This window comes from Ursus arctos, unplaced genomic scaffold (genome assembly GCF_023065955.2).
Source record: "Ursus arctos isolate Adak ecotype North America unplaced genomic scaffold, UrsArc2.0 scaffold_24, whole genome shotgun sequence".
In the NCBI taxonomy this organism is placed as follows: domain Eukaryota; kingdom Metazoa; phylum Chordata; class Mammalia; order Carnivora; family Ursidae; genus Ursus; species Ursus arctos.
The window spans coordinates 32,156,107-32,176,746 of NW_026622919.1; the positions used below are offsets into that span (position 1 = coordinate 32,156,107).

General features: G+C 47.7%; 1 protein-coding gene across 3 annotated transcripts in view; it reads left to right on the top strand.

The window, feature by feature from the left end:
* The first annotated feature begins 235 nt into the window (after positions 1-235).
* Positions 236-20,640, top strand: part of YPEL2 (yippee like 2) — a 61,467-nt gene continuing 41,062 nt past the window's right edge. The window contains exons 1-3 of one of the 3 annotated variants that reach the window (XM_044390801.3): positions 265-448; positions 9,682-9,821; positions 20,103-20,416. In XM_044390801.3, coding sequence (XP_044246736.1) covers positions 20,300-20,416 — 117 coding nt within the window. In that variant the 5' untranslated portion in view covers positions 265-448; positions 9,682-9,821; positions 20,103-20,299. Of the gene's footprint in view, positions 449-733; positions 6,489-9,681; positions 9,822-20,102; positions 20,417-20,640 lie in introns of those variants that run through there. The other 2 variants (XM_026517468.4, XM_048223760.2) reach the window with 2 other exon arrangements.

The window sequence follows — 20,640 nt, forward strand, 5'->3', positions numbered from 1 at the left end:
CATCACTCTCTCTGTTCCTTGGGCCAGTTGCCCTGTTTACCCAGGATCCGCCGGCTCAGCCGCGGCGGGCCAGACCCAGCACTCGCTGCACTCCCCGCACCCCAGCCCGGCCAGGGCAGAGGGGTGGGGGGTGGGTGGTTGGGGAAGCGGGGGGCGGAGTTCCGTCCTTCGCTGATTGGCTTGGGGCGGATGGGCTGCGGCCGTGCCGAGCCAACCCGCGGCGTGTTGCTATGTGCTGAGGCGAGGGGATAGGCGCGGGGGCGCGTCCGTCACAGGGCAGCCCCCGGCCCCGACCCGGAGGGATGCGGAGTGGCGGCGGCGGCAGTGGCGGAGACTGTGGCTTTAAGAGCGCGCCCGGAGCCCGGGAGCCAGCCGGGCGGTCCTTCGCTGCTGCGCACCCCGGCGGAGCCGAGCCCTGCGCTGGCCGGACGGGGCAGCCTGCTGCCGGGTAAGCAAAGCTGGAGCGCGGCGCGGGCCGGGCGCGCGTGGGCGTGGGGCGCGCTGTCAGCGCGGACGCCTGGCACCCAGCGCCGGGCACCGGTCCCGTCGCCCCTCCGGCCCGGCCCCGGCGGAGCGCGCGGCGCCCTCTGCGCTGCGCCGCCGAGGCGGGGTCCGGCGTGGGGTCCCCGTGGCGGCCGCGGGCGCAGGGGGCGGGAAGCGGGCCGCCGGGGCCACGTGACCGGTTTGTTTACAAACACTGCCGGGCCCCGGCGGCTGCCTGCGGAGGGACCCGTGGTGGCGCGGGTGCCCGGGTCGGGGTCGGGGAGTTGTGCGAGGAGCCGGGCAAGTCTAGAGTGCGTGGTTTGGCGGATGGGACTTGGACACCGGGTCGCTGCTGCTTCTCAGCATAGTTTCTGCGGGCTCGGGCTCCGTGGGGGTCGGTGGGGTGTTTCGAATGCTTCCAGTCTCCGGCCGGTGACGCTGGGTCTCAGCTGGAGAGACTGGGTTCGGGGGCGCAGCCCTCGGGGCCCCCGCCTGTGGGGGACTGGCAGCCCTCGAAACTCCCAGGAGCGCTTGGCCGGCCCTGGGACGAGTAACCGCAGCCGAGTTCCTGCCTGGCAGCTTCCCGGAGCCTCCCCACAGTCCTTGCCAAGGGGGTGGGCGCCGAGTTCTCTTCTGCCCGACGGAATGTAGGGGCCTCTCCACCGAGTACCTCCCAGGAACTGGCGCAGAGGGGCAGCCCCGACCTCTCACTCCTTCGAGTTCACCCTCTTTGGCCGCTGACCTCCTCTGGGTGTCTTGACTCAAGTGGTGGCTTTTCTGCCGTTGGGGGTTGGGGTAACCACCTGTTCTTTTGGACGAAGCCCAGGAGACTGCCACCTCTGACTTCACTCTCAGCTTACAAGCACTTAAAAAGCCAAGTGAGTGAGAGTCCTCCGTTTTTCTCTGTCCCAAGCAGCAGACCCTCCCACAGTCCCACCGCCATGAACCATACACGAAACTGCTCCTGGCTTTGCTGGGGTTTTGGCTGTTTCGGCCTTCTTGTCAATTTGCTGTCTTGGAGTCTTGAGGCTCTTTTAAGTGTCCTTGCTGATGGTGCATCTAAATGCTAACAAGACATCTAGCTATTTATCTTTTCTTTGCTCTTCCTCTCTTGTTCCTTCTCTTCTGGTCCAGCAAGATGGGGTTGCTTGTCCTAGAGCGTTGGGAAGCAGGAAGTTGTCTCTTCTCTGTACCCCATTTGGTGATAGAACATGGGCAGAGCAAGGAACGTAGGGGTTTTAGAAGTGACTTGCCAGAGGTAACTCCTGTCACTGGCTCTGGGGAGGGTCTTGACCTCACATGGTTGATGCTCTTCGATACTCTCCTGGTTGTGGGAACTCCAGGCCTTGTAATCGGTGGGCTTGGATGACCACTCCCTACCTTTCCTTTGACTTCAGCATTGCCACAGGATACAAAGGTGGGCTGAATCTGCGTCTATTCCTCTTCTCGTTTCCTTAGCACTTAAACTAGGCTGTCTTGGCCCTGAAGGGGAACATTTGTAATTCCTCTGAACTGTGATATGAGTGGCTATGTAAGTCCTTTACCAAGGAGCAGGTCTAGCCTGAGGAGAGTTGTGCAAACTTCCCCTTTGGCACCATCCCTTATCCCCAGCTCATGGTGAAGGTCTCAGGCAAGAGTGGGGGCCTTGGGCTTATACCTCTCCTTAATTTATTTGCCTTATTGGTTTAGGGTTTGATAATAGAATTTCTGGGATCTGTCTTGGTATCTTACGCTTGAACCAAATAAAAAAGCTTGAAGTTAGGGGTGGAAAATGGAAAGTAAAACATCATGCACAAGAGTACTGTTTTCCTTCTTTCCTCTAGGAAACTGGTTTCAAACTTTGACATCCAAAGTAAGGAATACCTTTTACATCACTGCATTGAGGTCCACAGCTGTGATAAGTTCCAGGCAACAATTGCCCTCCTACCTGCAGTGTGCTCTCTATATAGTTTTTTCTTCTTAAGTAAACAAACAAACAAACAAACACCCCAACTACTGGTCATGGCCTTTTAATTTGATTTCTTGACCAAATGGGTCAATGGTTGATGGCCCACAGTTTAAGAAACATTGCTCTAGGGCAGAGGTCCTCAAACTTGGATGTGTGCAAAGATGACCTGAATAGTGTTCAAAAATGCAGTCTGTCAGTCCACTCTGGAGATGGTTATTCTCAGTGGGGTGCATTTTTATTAAGTGGACCATGAGCTTGTGATGCAGGTGGTCAATAAGAAACCCTGGTCTAATGGAAATTGGGGGCAATGAACAATGAAAGGCATTAACTCGATATGAAGCATGCAGAGCCTTAGTCACGTATGTGACCTACTCTGCAAACCCAAGATCACTCATCTGCTAGTCACACTAGCCTAGGCTTTGAAAAGTCCAAGTTGTTTGCTTTGAGCTGCTGTGAGGGCTTGGCCATAAGACCCCCATCCCTCCCACACCACCCTGCCCAGTCCACTTGAGGGCTGCTGTTTCAGTGTTCTGTATGGCTGGATGTTTCTAGGTGCGTGGGGTTGGGGTTGTGAGTAGTGCTGATGAGTATGCTGTACTATTCATAGATTATTACAGTCATTAAAACAGTGAAAATTCAGATAGTTTTGAGGCGGTGACATAGTTATTAGGCCTGGGGTTTTAACAATTGGCTGGCAGAAAATGTTGATATTTCAGAGCTGGGTATTCCAGGCCATGTGGCCTGGGGGAGGGCAGTCAGGCTGGTGATTTTGTTTGGGAGTATGCGGAAGTCAGGGGTTTGTCTGTCACAGTTGTTAATAAGAAGAGGCACAGGTTCCCCTAACCACCTTGCCTACCTCAGCCTTCGTTCTTTCCTGTGATGACATCTTGGCTTCTATGTGCAGGTCAGTCTTGTCAGTTACCTCTGGCTCTACCTTCAGGCACAAACATACACACACCTGATGAATCCACGTGTTAGATGTTTCCCTCTTACTGAGTCCAAACATGTTGGTAAAAGAAATTTCCTTGCATTAATCAAAGCTGCATTTAGCTTCAAATAGAACTCAATCCAAATTCAAATTCAACAATGGTCCTTCCTGCCAAAGGTATGCTTTATGTGGGAATACTAACTGTAGAATTGTTGAAATGAATAATGTTCATTTTGGTCAAGCCACTCACATTTAGGATGGTTAGTTTTGAGCCTGTAATAAAAAAGAAAGCAACAAATGGATGGCAAAGGATAGGATATCCTAGTATAGAAAAGGAGAGGGAAGAGAAGTCCAGGGGGGACTCAAATGGAGAATCAGGATCCGTTTCCTTTGTAAATTATCTCGGGCGTTTCCCTAGGGTCCATCCACAAACCACTAGGTGCTCTGACAGGTGCATTCCTTCAGCATGAAGGGGTCTAAAGCTGTGGAAGGGGAATCATTTTATTAAACTTGAGCCTCCAATTATGGAAAGCCAGGGCCTGCAGGCTAAAGGTATTTGTTAGAGTTGATAGTTTTCAATGATCTTTTCCTTAACAGAAGACGAGATTTGCATCTTTAAAGGACCACACCTATGGGGATTTCCCTGAGATTTGGGAATATAGCCCCCAGAGGGTTTAAAATAAATGAGATTATGCTATTCAGCCTGTTTAAAGTTTTCCAATGGCTTCCTATTGCATTCAGACATAATCCAGCTCCCTTCCCTGTGGGCATTGTACATCCTGTCCCCTTCCCCCAGCCTCTCTTCCCTCTTCCCCTACAGGTCTTTACCTGGTCCACTTGGCTTCGGTCTGCTCCAAGTGTGCCAGCTTTCCTCAGGTTTCTAAAACATGGAAGGTTTGTTTTGTCGTTGTTTTGTCATCCAGAATGCCATTCTCCAAATTTTTACATGATTGGCTCTCTCACTTGGGTTTCAAGAGAGCCCCTCTCAGGACAGTTATCTAGAACAGCTCCTCCCTTCCCTGCCCCTCAGCCTCTCTTAATCCCCTTAACTTTATTTTTTTCAAGGCACTTTAATACCATCTGGAAATACATTGTCTCCTTGATGGCTGGATTGGAAGCTTGGGAGCGTCTGTCTTGCCGCCTGCTGACAGTACCTGCTGACAGGACCTGGCATGGGTAGCTCTGGATACATAACCTACTGCAGAATGAATGAATGACTAAAGAGAGCCAAGGTTTTGAGACTCTTAAGAGTAGGAAGTAATACTTTTATTTCCAGGAGGAGAAGAGGAAAATGATTTTTTCTCTCCCTCTTCCTGGGGTGTGATAGTGTTCCCTTGGAATTTATTTCAGGATTTCCGCTTTTCACAATATTTTTTTCCCCTTTTATAGTTTTTAATGGGTCTCCAAAAGTTCCGTTGTCATTCTGTTCTTAATAAACAACTCTTGCCTCCCCCAGTACCTTTATTTTGTTTTCACTCTTCTGACAAATAAGCATTTCTCCCAGTAATCACATTTCATTAATACTAGGAAGCACTATAAGTAGGGCTAAGAACCTGGGCTTTGGAACCAGAAAGATCTAGATAATTAGCTCTGTGACCTTGGACAATTTGCGAAAATTCTCTAAATCTCTGTTCTTTGTACGATAGGGCTAATAATAGTTACTATCACACAGAATTGATGGGAAGACAAAATGAGAGGATGTATAGGAAACCAGGCACAGAGCCTGGCACATAAGCACTTGCTGTTAGCCTTAATGTATTTATTTTAGAGAGAGAGATGGAGAGAGTGAGTGAGTGCTGGAGGGGGAGAGGGGCAGAGGGGCAGAGGGCGAGACTCTCAAGCTGACTTCGGCCCACGCGCTCAGCCTGACTTGGGTTTCCATCTCATGACCCTGAGATCATGACCTGAGTTGAAACCAAGAGTCCCACACTTAACCGAATGAGCCACCCAGGCTCCCTGCTGTTAGCTTTTAATAATAACACAGTTAGGTTTCCCTCCTCTCTTTGGCAGGAATTCCCAACCCATTGATTTGGGAGTGTGCAGTAAGAGGGAGAAAACCACCAGAGCTTAAATTAGTGCCAGTAAATGAAGACCAAACATGTCCCTTAGATCTATCAAGACTAGAGGGGAAGTTAGGAATCATCTGATCACAAATTGCTGCCCAACTTTTGATAACACGCATGTGGAAGAAGTCATGGAAGTTTTTGGATGGACATGTTGTCTGCCTGTTCCTCTGGCCATTCTTAGTTTTATCCTTGGATTAAGCTGGGCAGTCTGAAAGCTGCATATTTGGGCCACATCACCTCAGCCCCTCCAGAATAATTTTCACTGAGATGAACTTTGGTGTCCTTCCCTTTGCTTTCACGGAGGGACACAGTCCAAAACAGCTTAATAATGCTACTACATTTCTCAAGGGTTGATGTTGCTGCAGCCTTAAACTACAATTTCACTTAGTAGTACAATTTCACTTAGTACTTTAAGTAGTTAATAGGAGAAATTTCTTTCAGGAACGAGGGCCAGAAAAAGCTTTGCCTCTCCTGAGGAACAGGCATGATATTTCTTTGTGGACGATTGGTAATGTATAACTGATCATGTTTCTCTTTTTGCTTTGGGTTCCAGGAAGCACAGAGCCAAATCTGTGGCCTGACTTTGGTAACTTTAGGTCCCCTCATCCTAATTTTTTCCTTGTAATTTCTAGTTTCTCTAATTTCAGGTTAATGATTTATAATTCTTTTTTAATTGGATCGATTCTGACTTGGGTATTAAAATCATTTCAGATTTTACATTTTAGAGATACAAACATTGAGGCTCAAGTAAGCTAAAAGGACTTTTGCTTAAGACAGAGCTAATTAAGGCAAAACAGAGACTATAAACGATACCTTTTGTTTTTCAGGCCCAGGGTTCTTTCTACTCCTGTACATTCTGGAAGAATGTCAACTCCTGAATAAAACCCCAAATAACCCATAATGTCTTGATCCTAGGCAAAGCCTACCGCCTCTCAGTGATGAGGCAAAGGAACATTCTGCCAGTGAGGTAACAACACTACCACTCACATTCCTGGTTGGGTCAGCAGCCCTGTGCTCTTCTGTTTCCTGAGCTACAGCCTTCCTCTATGGTCTTGAGAATGTGGTATGTCCAGATTTAGTGGTTTTGATCTGAAACTAGATTGCCAGCTTAGAATGAAATTAGTCCCTAGTGTCTGGAGTTCCCTTGTCTCTTTCTTGTTGGGGAGGGAAGGCTTGATATCCAGATGGCAGTGCCACTGAGGCTCAAATAGGGTCTTCTGGGCATGGACAGGAGCTGAGTTTGGTTCTACTGAAGAAAGTGGCATTATTTTATCTGATAAGAAATTTAATCATAGGGGCACCTGGGTGGCTCAGTTGTTAGGCGTCTGCCTTCGGCTCGGGGCGTGATCCTGGGATCGAGCCCCGCATCGGGCTCTGTGCTCTGCTGGGAGCCTACTTCTTCCTCTCCCACTCCGCCTGCTTGTGTTCCCTCTCCCACTGGCTGTCTCTCTGACAAATAAGTAAATCTAAAAAAAAAAAGAAAGAAATTTAATCATAGGAAATATTGACCTTCCCAATGATTTGTTTTGTTTTCCTATGCTGTTCTGGTTGTGAGTACCTGGGGCAGGAGAGGATAGGCTTGGAGCACATCCTGCCTGAGTCAGTAAAATTTTGATTCCTATTTTGAACTACAGAAGAGGAACCTCTGGCCTACGGCTGAAAATGAACCTTGGTTTCGCTTTATTTTCCTGGCTAATAGTAATTCAACAGATAATATAAGACCTTTGGGAGATAAAGATGGGTTAAGATATGGCCCCTTCCCCTAAGAGCATATACTCAGATATGAGTGATAAAGGCATATATGTCAATAACCAGAGTATAAGGTATAAAGAATTTAAAGTCATTTTGGAAATACAGAAAGAAGGGTAGGCGTTTTGGAGATGGGGCTGTGAAGAACAATGAGGATTTAAACATGCAAAAACACTCCAGGGGAAACAGTGTATGCAAAGGCACAGAGGTATGAACCTAAGAGGTAATGTATGGGGAATGTTCGGTAGGCACATGAAATGTTGGAAAGGGAACATTGGGATTTTGCTCAGGCTACTATTGCTACAGTTTACTTACTTTTTTCCCCCACATTTTATTTATTTATTTTCTTAGCATCTCTACACCCAACATGGGGCTTGAACCCATGACCCCGAGATCAAGAGTCCCATGTTGTTCTGAGTCAGCTAGGCACCCCACTATTGCTACAGTTTAGAGTAACTCCATGGAAATGGATTGTTGCTTCCATTCACAGAAGAAGTCTGTGAACAATGGTTAGTTGACATAGATAATAGGCTTTCTCAAAAAATGGGACTATCCCTAGAGATTCTCAAACCTGGCTGCCCTAAGAATTTCTATTTCAACCAAAGGCCTGCAAAATCAGAATTTTCAAGGTAGGGAATCAAATAAGAGCAAGCAAATAATAACCCTCCACCCCCGAAAATTTCCCAAGTTTTTTTTAAGGTAGCCCACCCATACATGTCTGAGGTCGGGAAATCACTGAGATAGTTGATCTCTTTAGCAGAAACCAACTCCTAAGCATCCTTGACCTTTGGCCTCCTTTCCCTCACTGTATTTTTGCCACTTCCTTTTCTTCTCTTGTTTGTATCGCCACTGCATGTGTCAGCCATTATATTTGCCTCCTGTTTATCTTTTACTACGTTGGTCTTTTGTCTGTTGAGGGACCCTCCCTAAATTGATCCATGGCCAGATGGACCATAAAGTAGGAATGAATTCTCTTTCAGTATTTGTTGTATTAATGGTATAAACATGTGTACTATGTATAAATGCAAATTAAATAGGGCTTTTGGTTAGTTTTGTTTACGTGATTCTTTTCCCCTCATCCTTAAGGAAACAAACTATCACTACATATGACTACCACCTTAAAGCTAAAAACACCTTAGCAGGAAGGAAGATATGACAGGAACTGAAAACTGGCTTTTTCGTATGGATCTGTTGTCCTACCTTCTGGTTGAGGTTATTCCCTTCCCTCATTTGTTTTCTCATATTTCTATAATTAAAAGTTGAAGCAGTGAGCCAACCCTGAGAGTTTGAAGATGTTTTAAGAGAGCTTGACATTTTTGTTTGCATTATAATTAGTTGACTTAGACTCTTCCTCTGGAAGATATTCTGCTTGTTGCTCTAAAGGGCTCAAGGACCGAGGATGCCCGTCTTCAGACTCTTCTCTGGCTCATCTGGGTTGAAGGATCCATGGGGGGTAGGGGAGGCTGTTGTCCCGGGATTCAAATTCTGCTTCTGGTACTTTCTAGTGGAGTGATCTTGGGCAAATTGTTTAACTTCTTGAACTTTTTCCTCATCTTTCAAACAAGCGTAATCATCATAATGCCTGCCTCTCTGGGTTGTTGTGAGGATTAATTGAGATAATGCATATCAAGTCCTTGGCCCCTCATGGGACCATGATAGGAAATTAATAAACTGTAGAGTCCTGGAGTCTTACGACAGTTGCTGGAGGGCCTCAGATGACTCCTCCTCCCCTCCTCCCCTCACTTCCCACATTCCTTCCACCAACCTTTCTGAGCTCTTACTGCAAGCCAGGCTTTGCCCTGGGTATGAAGGATGATTAACCAGATGTGGTCTTCGACCAGCAATGGCTCACAATCTAGTGGGAAAACTGACCCATAAACAACCAGCTTGGTGAATGGTTCTTAAATTATATGAAAAAGCTGCACTGGGCAATGTGCATGGAGCCCCTTGATGTGCCAGGCCTGAAAGGAAAAGAAGTTACAATTCTTCCTAAAATCTATCTTGCATTCCCGTAGCAGGACAAATCCAGAAATCTGCTCTAGAATCAGTCTTTCTCCCATCCTCCTCCTTTTCTTCTTCAATAGATGGCAATACTAGATGGCAGTTTAATAATTCTTAGGACAAAATACATCCATCTTCGAGCTGAGGATGCTTGGGACTTTAGACATACAGGCATCCTTTTGAAAGTCGTCTGCCCTTTTTTTCCCTCTCGAGTTGTTAAGTTCAATTTCCAAATTCCAATTGTGGAGAGGCGGGGAGCCCAGCCACAGATGTCAGAGTCTAGAGTTCTGGATTTATTTGAATTGGGAGATTAAAGTGAGGACGCCAAAGGCCTGCTGACAGCTGAGCAACAGAATTGTATTGGCAGATTGGGGCGGGATGGTTTGTAACTAGTTGGGGCCCCAGCTGTGCCCTGGGGGAGCAGCAGTTAAAGAGAAATCAAGGTCACACCGTGCCCAGGGTCCAAAGACGTTCATTTATTCAGTAAATAATATTTGATCTTTCAGAGTGTGAGATACGACAATCAGATAATCTCCCCAGTAAAATACAACTGCAGCTGTGAAGAGTGCTCTGTGGAAGAGGAACCTGGGTAGCGGGCATTGGTGGAGGCTAAGGGAAGGGTTCCCTGGTGAAGTCATTTCTGAAGGTCAGCTGCCATCTCTTACCTTGCTTTCTTTCTTTTTTTTAAAATATATTTTATTTATTTATTAGCATGAACAGGGAGGGAGAGGGAGAAGCAGACTCCCCACTGATGAGCAGGGAGCCTGATGTGGGGCTCGATCCCAGCACTCCGGGATCATAACCTGAGCTGAAGGCAGACACTTAACGAACTGAGCCACCCAGGTGTCCCCAAAATGTTGTTTTCTTGATACATGTAAATGACTGTTTTTACGTTGTGGTTCAAGTGGTGCCCTGTCTGGGGGCAGAGGGATGGACCCAGTCCCTCTCTGGGGTCCCAGATGATGAGAAAAATGTATTTGTTTTGTTTTAACCAGGATTGTCTTCTCTGAGCCTGGCTAGATAAAAAACAAAGGACCCATGCTGAGGGCAGCAGTCTCGGGGGGCTGGAGGAAAAGGGCAGATCTGGCCTTGTTTTGAACATGGAGTTGAGAGGCAGGGTCGAGGGACCCCTTTCCTTGCTGGCCTGAACCAAATCTGACAGTTCATTTTTCTCCTCCTCAGACTGCCCTGGGGGTTTTGTGGGGACCACCCTGGGAGAAAGAAGCTTCGTGGGTTAGAAGTCTGAGGGTTTCTCCAGGGGTCAGAAGTCCATGCCAGTCTGGGGAGGGTCCCTTGGGAAGCTGCCCAGTGGCACACAGATGGTGTGAAGGGCCAGGCGAGGTGAAATGGGAAATGTTTCTGCCATCAGACAGCACTCAAGTAAAGGCATTGGAGGGCCTTGTCGTGTGTCACATTGGAGCCATGGCTCCACAGTACTGAGTGTCATGCTCCCATCTGCCAGCCCAAGCGAGTTGACGTCACAGGAGTTTGCTGGCTTTTTAACTTTGTGGAGCGTTAATGGTGTGTGAGTCCCATGTAATGGCCAGATTTAGATATTTTAAATGTACTGGCAAGTGTTTAAGTAAGATTAAAAATATCAGCTTTGCAGGGCAGCACAGTTTCACTGATGGTCACTCGTTTTACTCAGTTAATTACCATTTTTTAAAAAGTATTTTATTTATTTGTCAGAGAGAGAGCACAAGCAGGGGGATCAGCAGGCAGAGGGAGAAGCAGGCTGTCCGCTGAGCAAGGAGCCCGATGTGGGACTTGATCCCAGGGTTCTGAAATCATGACCTGAGTTGAAGGCAGACGCTTAACCAACTGAGCCACGCAGGCATCCTATCAGTTAATTACCATTTATCAAGACTCTCCGGAGGGGAAAAAAGAGACTGATGTGCCTGAGACTAGGAGTCCTGGGGAAACCAAGGGGCGTTAAAGACTGGCTTTGAACTTCAGGATGCTCCCAGTCTGGGAGACAGATGTGAATAGTGTGATGGGACACCATTCGGAGAAAAGAGTTTTTTGCATGCTGGAAAAAGGGGGGCCACCACCTCTGCCTAGGGTCTGACTTGGGTATTAAGGGATGAGCAGGCATTTACCAGGCGGTGAAGATAGGTTAAGGCTTTGCAAGAGGCTGAACCAACTTGGGAAAAGGTAGTGAACAAGCTGGGTCTGCTGGGGAAACAGGTTTGGAGTGAGGTGGGAAGGTGATGGTGAAGATAAGGAGAATCAGCCCAGTTTCTTGGTGCCTCCTGAGGGGTTGGACCTTGTCCTATAGGCTGCTAGGAAACCACTGGAAGTTTTGAAACATGAGAGATGTGATCAGATTGTGTTGTATAAATAGAATTCTAGAATGTGCTGGAGAGGTAAGAGCTGAGTCAGGGAGACCAGCTTAGGAAGCCATCACGTGAGTTCAGAATGAGGGAGAGTAGGGCTCACATAGTGCTGCTGGCCGTAGCTGTGAAGATGGTTGTGGGAGACTGGATTACAGAGCCAGGACCATCGGTCCCCTAGACAGAGTATGACGTTGAAGGGAGAGAGACTAAAGGGTCTTGACTGCTTTGGCAACTGGGCCTTCAGAGAGAAAGGAACAGAATTAGCGTGAAGGTGGTAGGAGCCAGGGGAAGGGGAAAGATGGTGCTGGCTTTGGATGCGTTTGGTTTGAAGTGCCTTCCTTTAGAAAGGGATCCTTTAGAAAGGGATCCAGGCTTCAGGGGCGGGAGGCAGAGATTTAGAAGACTTGGTTGTGGTTGAGGATGTCCATGGGGAGCAGGCAGTCAGGCACATGGTAGAAGCACCTCCAAGGAGTCGGAGGAAGGAAGAGCAGCCAGGAGATGGAGGCCTAGAGGGAGCGAAGCGGGAGAGGCACCATGAGGTGCAGAAGGGAAGAGTTTAAGGGAAAAAGTAGGCTGAACCAACCACAAGAGAACTAACTGAATGCAACACCACGGCCAAATAGTGTTAACATTCAAAAGTATTAGTGTTTGGACTTGGCATGTTGGAGGCTGCCCATGTTTTTGTAACTCAAAAGCCTGGTTGTGATAAATGATATTCATGGAGCTTTGCCAGAAGGTTCTGTAGCTCTTCCATTCCTCTCAGAGCCTATATCACTGGATCCAGCCAGATCATCAGAAAGCCGTGTTCTTGGGCTGCCCTGATTTGACCCCCACATAGAGTCCCTTTTACTGAATTGCCCTGTGGTGTTAACTGTTACGCTGTGCATTTTCATGGAGGGACCTCTAAGAAACAGTCTTGCAAGAAGAGTTTTATGGTAGGAATGGTTGATCTGTGCTGAGGATCTTGTCTACTGGGTTCACTGCTCATCATCTCCTCTGCAACCACCCACAAGAGAAATGTCTCTTAGAAAATCTGTAGCTTGAACAACCAAGATTTATAGGAACTGTAAATCTTGTAACTACTGATTTTCTTTTCTGCCTTGCTTACTGGGGAGCTCAAAGCCAAATACACAGTCGAAATTCAGTAAATATCTGGCAACTTAATAGCATGCGTTTCTCTGTCCTGACTTCCTTGTGTTCTTCTCTTTTTCTTGCTGTAATTTCTTCATCTGTTTTAAAAGTATTGTTTATGTTTTTGTAAGTTACCTTAAATCCTTTTTGGAGTTGGGAGTTGTGTAAGAAAAAGAAGGAAGCCATTGATGAACTTTGGTCAAGTGTCCTTGGTAATGAATCTTCAGACAGGTTGGGCTTTTTACATTGTTTGTTTTTTTTATTGAAATTGTAGAAACAACCCAAAGTAATATCTGATCTCTTCATAGCCAGCTAGTAACAGCTACTTCTATCTGATATTTAGTGAATTACATGCAAGTGTCAGGATGTTCACCTCTTCTCTATGTGGACACGGATGCAGGCCTCATGTGGGGACCTCCCCAGGCAGAGTACTGCACTAAGGGCCATGTGGTAATATATTGCTCTGCTAACAGATGTTGCAAAGGCACCGTCCAGCAGCCATTTCTGAGTGGACTCCGCACGATTAACATGTTCTGTGACCTCGATGAAATCAAGGTCTTAACCACAGTGAAGGGTGGTGGGTGGATAGTGTGCTCTGGGGCAGGATGTGGCTGGCAGAGACGACATTACAATGTGGAATCAGGACTTTAAGAGCCGAAGGATCCTAGAGCTCATGTAGGATTATCATCTGACAGATAATCCCTGTGAAGTCAAGACTAGGCCCTGTGTCCTGGGTACAGATGAATGGCTGGCTTTGTTTATGAAAGAGAGTGGTTCCCTGACTATCCACGCTGTCTTTTATCATCATCTGGATGAATTTGAAGTGAAGTACCCCCTGGGTCCGGTGCTCTACAGTGGGTAACTATGAAATGATGACAGTGATTTTCCTGTGTGCCTTGCTCATCAGCCCTATGGTAGTTATAATAGGGGCATTTCAGTAGAGTTTTCAGTAGTGGCCCCATCCTGGGAGTAGTTGAGTCAGTGTGGGCCGCAGAGGTGACTTTTCCACTGTGCTAAGTGATGGAGTGGCCTGTTGTTTGGAATGATACAGCAGTCAGATCCCCCACTAAGCCACAAAAACCTGCTGACACCACAGTGTACCTTTAAGTGCATTAATTTAGGCCCCAACCCTCTGCCCACCAGGAGTCAGCATGGGAGACAGAACGCTGCTCATTTGGGCCTAGGAGCCATTCCCGCACTTTCTCTCCCTTGCTGGTGAGGACGATTACAGCTAATGAGGGTTATTGAATGCTAACTCAGGCGCCAGGTGCTCTGCTGAATGCTGCTCCACTTGCAGTATCTCATTTGATTCCTTTTGTCTCCTCCATGAGGTAGGCAGTGGTGTTACTCCTCTTCAGGCAACTTGCCCAGTGGTGATACAGCTAGTGAGAAAAACCGAGCCTGGACCCCAAGTTCGTCGGCCTCTAGATCCTGTAATCCCTTAGAGTGGATGACACCTCCAGCCACTCACCTGATCGTCCAGGAAAACTGGGTCTCTTGGCTCCCTGGTCTGGGTTCAGGATTCTGGTGAGATTAGGAATGGGGAAGGAGGACCTTCCTCCTGGGATAGAGGCCTTCCACAGACGTTGTGTCTTTTCTGCCTCCCAGTCCTAGAAATGGCTCATCTGGTCCTTTACCACTGCCCGCCTTTTATTGCCTCTAATCAGGACTTCTCCCTTTCCCAATACATGTATATATGTAACCTAGCCCCTACAAAGGCAAAGAATGGGCCTGGATGTCAGTGATTTGATTAACACCCAGGACTTAGAACATCTTCTGTAGCCCAGAAGAACCATAGTTCTGGGCATCTCGGCACAAGATCTGAGTGGGGGCAGTCGCGGAGAATAGTATTTCATGGGCCTTGGGGACCCAGAGTAGCTTCGCCTCCTACCTCATTATTTGGATGGGGAAGGGAGGGGCCTCAATCATGTCTGCTACCCACACGGGTGTAGGACAGGTCTAGTCAGCAGCCCCATGGGACGCAGAGGGAGTTCAGTTCAGTAATGGCTGCTACTGTATGCTGTGTGCTGTTGAGTTCAGGGAGTACAAGAATGTGGTCCCTACCCTTGGAGCTTACCTCTAGTAGAGGATACAGAGGCAGAAAAGGATAATTTTAGTTTCCATAGGATGAGAGTTAAGATAGAGGTGAGCCCAGAGGAAGGACCAATAAGCCCCATGTGGAGGTGGCATTTGAGCTGAGTCTTAATGGACAAGTTAAAGGGCCTGGTGAGGAGAGGTGGGAAGGATGCCTCAGGCTGAGGGAATGGCATCAAGGAAACTGTGCAAAGGTATATAAAGTGTGGTCTATTAGGGGGAACTAAAAGAGTTTGGTTGCCAAATTGGGGCACTTAGGAGAGTCCCTGACACATGGTAGACCCTTAAATGTCAGTTTAAAAGATGGGAGTGTAGAGGATGAGGTGGTAGAGAAGAGTCTGAAGCAGTTCGTGGGTGTCGATGGTAGATGGTTGTCAGTGGTGACACACACTCGGAACTTTATTGTGCACTTACTGTATGCCAGGTGCACATGCTGGGTATTAGCTTAGTTAATCCTCACAGAGCCTTATGAGGTTGATATTATTATTCCTATTTTCCTGTGAGGAAAGCATGGTCCAGAGAGGTTAAATAAACTTTCCCAAGGTCACACAGCTTGTATAGGATAAAACTGAGATTTGAAACCCCTGAGTAAGTTTCTAGAACCCATCTTCTAAACCACTGCCCAGTATTGCCTTTCTGAAGGCCATGAGAGTGGTCATGGTCAAATCTGCTTTTTAAGTAGGACTGGCTAAAAGGCAGAAGGTGGATTTCAGGGGGAAAAGAGGCCTGCTAGGGCTGTGTAAGTCAGAGATGGGATGTTCTTGGTACTCCCCTAGGGCCTGTGAGAGCATGGCCACTGAGGAAGCCACCTCTTAGAAGGACCTAAGTAGCAATTAGGGAAACTCTCCTATGGCTCCTCCAGTGTCGTCACCTCCTGTCTCACCTTGAGAAGTCAGATCTAGGTGTGGAGAAACGTCACCCCAATAGTACCATCTCCTGTGATGCCTGAGGACAAGCCAGAGTAGTTACACTACAAGTAGCAGTGTAACTGTCAGGCCTCCTTTTTCTTTTTCTTCCTTTTATAAGCAGCAGCATGTTTTTTTTTTTTTTTTAATTGACCACTAAGGGTAATAATAGTTGTAACGGTGGTGTGTATTGCGTGTCTGCACTGTGTATGCTCGGACAGCCTCTTGTTTGCTGCTCATAACCCTGCGTATGTTGGTATTGGTTGGGGGCACTGAGGGTCCAGTGGTTGAATAACTTGCCGAAGGTCACTGAGCTAGAAAGGGGTAGATGCGGTTTGTGATTCCACAGCCCACTTCTTTTCCAGGCAGTCTTTGTTCACACTCCACCACACACTCAACAAAAACAGCAGTGGGATGGTCCCCTCCTGTGGCTAGAGGTGTTACTTCCCCTAGTGAGTTCCACCTTCTCAGTTCCTTTTCTTTTTTTAAGATTTTATTTATTTATTTGACAGAGAGAGAGGGTACCCAAGCAAGGGGAGCGGCAGGGAGAGGGAGAAGCAGACTCCCTGCTGAGCAGGGAGCCCAGTGCAGGGCTCGATCCCAGGACCCTGGGATCATGACCTGAGCCCAACGCAGATGCATAACTGACTGAGCCACCCGGGCGCCCTCCCCTCCTCCCCCCCCCCCCCCCCCCCCCGCAGTTTCTGTGGCCCCTTGTCTCCCACCTCATTCATCCAGTTCCTTTATGGCTTACCTAGAGCATCCGTACTTCCTATCCCTCCATCCTGGGGACACGAAGTTTCTCCTTTGAGTTCCAGCTGCCATTGTGGCTCCTTGTGGAAAAGGCCTGTCAGGTGAGACAGCCAGGTTCGCTGTGTGCTCCCTGTGCTTCTGGCTCTCAAAGTGCAGTATCTGAGGCGTTTGTTTTGAATCATAATAGTTCACATCTTTGCTCTCCATGCTGATCAGCAGGAGCAGCTGGGGGTGGTAGCAGATCCCCCTTTAATTCCCACTGTGATGGATTATTGCTTCACTTAACATGGTGTTTAATTTGTACATGTGCCCTGAGGCTTTTAAATATTGAGCTCATTTGATTATTGTTGGAAATCAATTTGGACTCCACAGTACGTTGGACTCCACGAGTTGGACTCATGAAGCCCCATGGAGCCCATGGCCCCATTACAAGTACCAGAGTCCAAAGGTCAAAATGTGGTGAGTTCTGCAGCCCCATACCCTTCATTTCTTCCCTTGAAGAAAAAAACTCAGGGGCACCTGGGTGGCTCAGTTGGTTAAACATCTGACAACTTCAACTCAGGTTATGATCTCAGGGTCCACTCAGCAGGGAGCCTGCTTGTCCCTCTCCCTCTGTCTGCCCCTCCCCCTGCTCATGCTCCCACTCTCTCTCTCTCTCTCAAATAACATCTTTTTAAAAAACTTAAAAAATAAAAAATCCGTCTATTTTACCTTCCTTCCTAAGGATTGACTCAAAGAAGCAGCTTTTAAAATTTTCCCTTAGGAGGGAAGAAGACAGAGGTGATTATTTTTCAGACCAAGCTGTCATCTCTTTTCTGTGACAGCCTACTCTCTCTCTTCTCATGCACGAGGACCCTCTCTTGATAATGCTTCAGCTTGCTTTCTACTCACTCCTCTCATTGCTTCCAGCTTGCCCTGTCGTGGTTGGACAAGATGCATATTTCAACAAGCCACTTTTTCTTTCCTTTCTTCTCGGGGAATGCGTTCCATTTTGGATGCCTGTGAATTCTTGTGAAAGAGGGAGAGGAGCAGAGTGACCCTGGAACAGCAGAATCTCATGCCGGCTGGCTAGGCTCTCCTGGTTTCTCCAGCACCAAGCAGATTGGGACGTTGCTTATGGGGTCAATTCTTCTCTTGTCTTTTTAAGTTTAGAGCTTTGGGGTGTGATGAATGTATGCATGGGTGTGTGTTTGTATGTGACATGTTCACATTTAGGACAGACCATAAATGCTTCTTCCTCAGAAGGTAGCTTTGAACAAGTTTCGGAATTCAGATTTGAAGCTGAGCATAACCAGAAACCCCTGCCTGCAAACTTTTTTTTTTTTTTTGTTTCCTACAGAAGAGAAGTGAGAGAAGAAATAATTCTACTCTGGGGAAATGCATAATTTAGAAGCTGTCTGCATGTATAAGAAAACAGACTCTGTGGCTGCTCTGTAAACCCAGACTGGCAGCCAGGGCTCGTTGTTTCCTTTTCTTCCTTTAGTGTTTGTATAACACTGATGGGACCCATTCTCCGAGTGCTCCCCACTGGGCAGCGAAGGCTGTAGACTTCAGAAGCTGGCCTGGGGCAAGCTTCCAGCTCGTTTCCCTGCCTGTCTTTCCTATTCCTTACCCTGACCTACCACCCCTTCGTTTCCTGGAGATACTGTCCTTCCTGAGAGCGAGACAGGGAAAGTTCAAGGGTATTTCAGGAAACCTCAGGGAGGGTAGTTGGCCCTTTCTACCACCTGTAACAGCTCAGTGCCCTCAACACCCGATACCATTGCTCTACCATGGGCTTTGGTTTGACCACACTCACTCACTATCAGAGGATGTCCAGGGTGAGAAGGAAGGGCTCTGGACCCAAGGGGTCATGTGTCTTCCTTCCTCATCTCCTGTTATGGCCAGGCCTAACTCTGAGGCAAAGCTGGGGAAACTAATTCTCCCTTCCATATTCTTCCAAGTATTTCTGTAATGTTCAGTGTCACCTGATTTCACATCTTTAAAAAAAGCGGTGGGTGGACCAAGCAGGGAAGACACTATGCCTGGCCACATGTAGGTCTGAATCCCTTAACAGTTGGACGTCTCACGTGTAATTGGTCACCCTGCGTGGCTCAGGACCGCACATGGGACATGCAGGGTAAGAGTAGTGACCACTGTTATCCTTCAGCCTAGTGCTGGGCAGTGTTGTTGGCCACTCAGGAAGATGTACAGAGTCCCAGGGGTACAGTGACTTTCAGTGACCGCTGTGGTGGGAAGAATGTCAGAGAGGAGGACAGCATCCAGCGTCCCTTTGGAAAGATTTGGTTAGTAAGGTTTAGAGGAAAAAGAGAACTATGATTTGCAGCTTTCTCTAAACATCCAGATGGATCCCAGACATAATCCAGCAAAGAAGATCTGATTTTGTTTGTCTTCCTCCCCCGTCTCTCTAAATAATTTCATCTTCAAAGCATGATACAGGCATTAATTAACGCTGTGACTCTCCTGGGAGGTAGGCAAGTGGGAACACCACCCCTGTTACTGAAGCCCAAGGAATAGGCAGGTCCAGAAGCTTTAGGCAGGGAAGCCAGAGAAGCAGAGTGTGTATTGGACCTTGGGGCTTTGCCCTCAGACCTTTCCTTGGACATAGCCCGGAAACCACCCACTTTCTCAGTGTCCTTGATTCCCAGTAGAATAAAATTGCTGAGGCAATGGCAGGAGAGATGTTTGGTGCTGTGGGATGACTAATGGAAACTTTGAGGGTTGAGGACAAATTCTGGTAAAATTCACTGTCATTGTGAATTTTAGATGCAGGAATCTGATTATGCCATTTGTTTCATTCATTTGCTTGCTTGCTCGCTTTTCAAACAAAAAAGTACTGAGCATCTATTTCTGGGCAAGGTATGGCAAAGGAAATCATTTCTCCCAAAAGAGCTGGCTAGCTTTGAGGGCCCCTGTTGGTTGGGAACTTGATCCTTGTATCATGCTTAGTCCCAAGCAAAGAGTGGTGTGGGGTTTGTTACCTCTGTAGGTGGTGGGTTTTTTTTGTTTTGTTTTGTTTTTTGCTTTTTGTTTTTTTTAAGATTTGATTTGTGAGAGCATGAGAGAGAGCAGGAGCAGGGGTAGAGGGAGAAGCAGACTCTGATGAGAGGCTGAGCAGAGAGCCTGATGCGGAGCTTGATCCCAGGACCCAGGGTCCTGGGATCATGACCTGCCCCCAAGGCAGCTGCTTAACCGACTGAGCCACTCAGACACCCCTGTAGGTGGTGGTTTTAAGTGTTGGAAGACTCCTGGCATCCGGAGATGGATGAGAAATACATACATGACTGTTGATACAGTGACTTTGTAAAGGCTAAACTTTTTCATTTAGTCCTTCATCTTGGTTGGCTCAGAAGAAGAGGCCTGTTAGGAGTCTTCTCCCTGGGGCTATAGGTGGCCCATCCTTAATCCTGGCCTCTTCTTGGGTTCCCTAAGAATGGTGATCTTGCCAGTTTCTGAATGTTGGTGGAGGGTACCTAGGGTAACTGCTGAGAACCCTGGGTTGAGAGCCTCCAACCCTGGAAAAGAAGCAACAGTGGGATCTCCAGTAGTTTCTTTCTCATAATTGGGCATCTTGGCAATGATGGTAAGAAACAGACAAGGGGTATTTCTTCCTGTAAATGTCCTCTCTTGGGTGGCAGTTGGATTCTACTTGATTGCGGAAGCCCTGTTCCATCAGCTAATGATATTCCCCTTATCTTGGCACTGCAGGCTGCTGAGAACCAGCCCTCGACCTCTGCGTGAGGGTCCTTCCTCTGAAGACATCACCAGTGTGTGGAGCCTGCCCCACACCCACCCCCTGCCAAACCACGGCCTTTACCTGTGTCTTCCGGTGTTTCCCGTGCGACCCATCCTGTGGGAGTGCCTCGTGGGCCACTCCAGAGTTCACCCCACGCTCAGCAGCACCAATGGTGAAGATGACAAGATCCAAGACTTTCCAGGCATATCTGCCCTCCTGCCACCGGACCTACAGCTGCATTCACTGCAGAGCTCACTTGGCCAATCATGATGAACTCATTTCCAAGGTACATGTTCCCTGTAGGCCGTACTTTCCCTCCTCTGTGTGGGGGTACACTCCTGGCTCATAAGGTTGCACAGGCTACAAGCTCTCCCAAAGAGACCGGGATATTTATACTTTATTTTTTTGTCCAGGGAGGGCTAAGCTGCATGGCTGTCTCACTCAACTGAGAGATAACTTTGAGTTGGAGGGAGGGTGTACTAGTTTAATTTGTAATGTTGGAAATTAGAT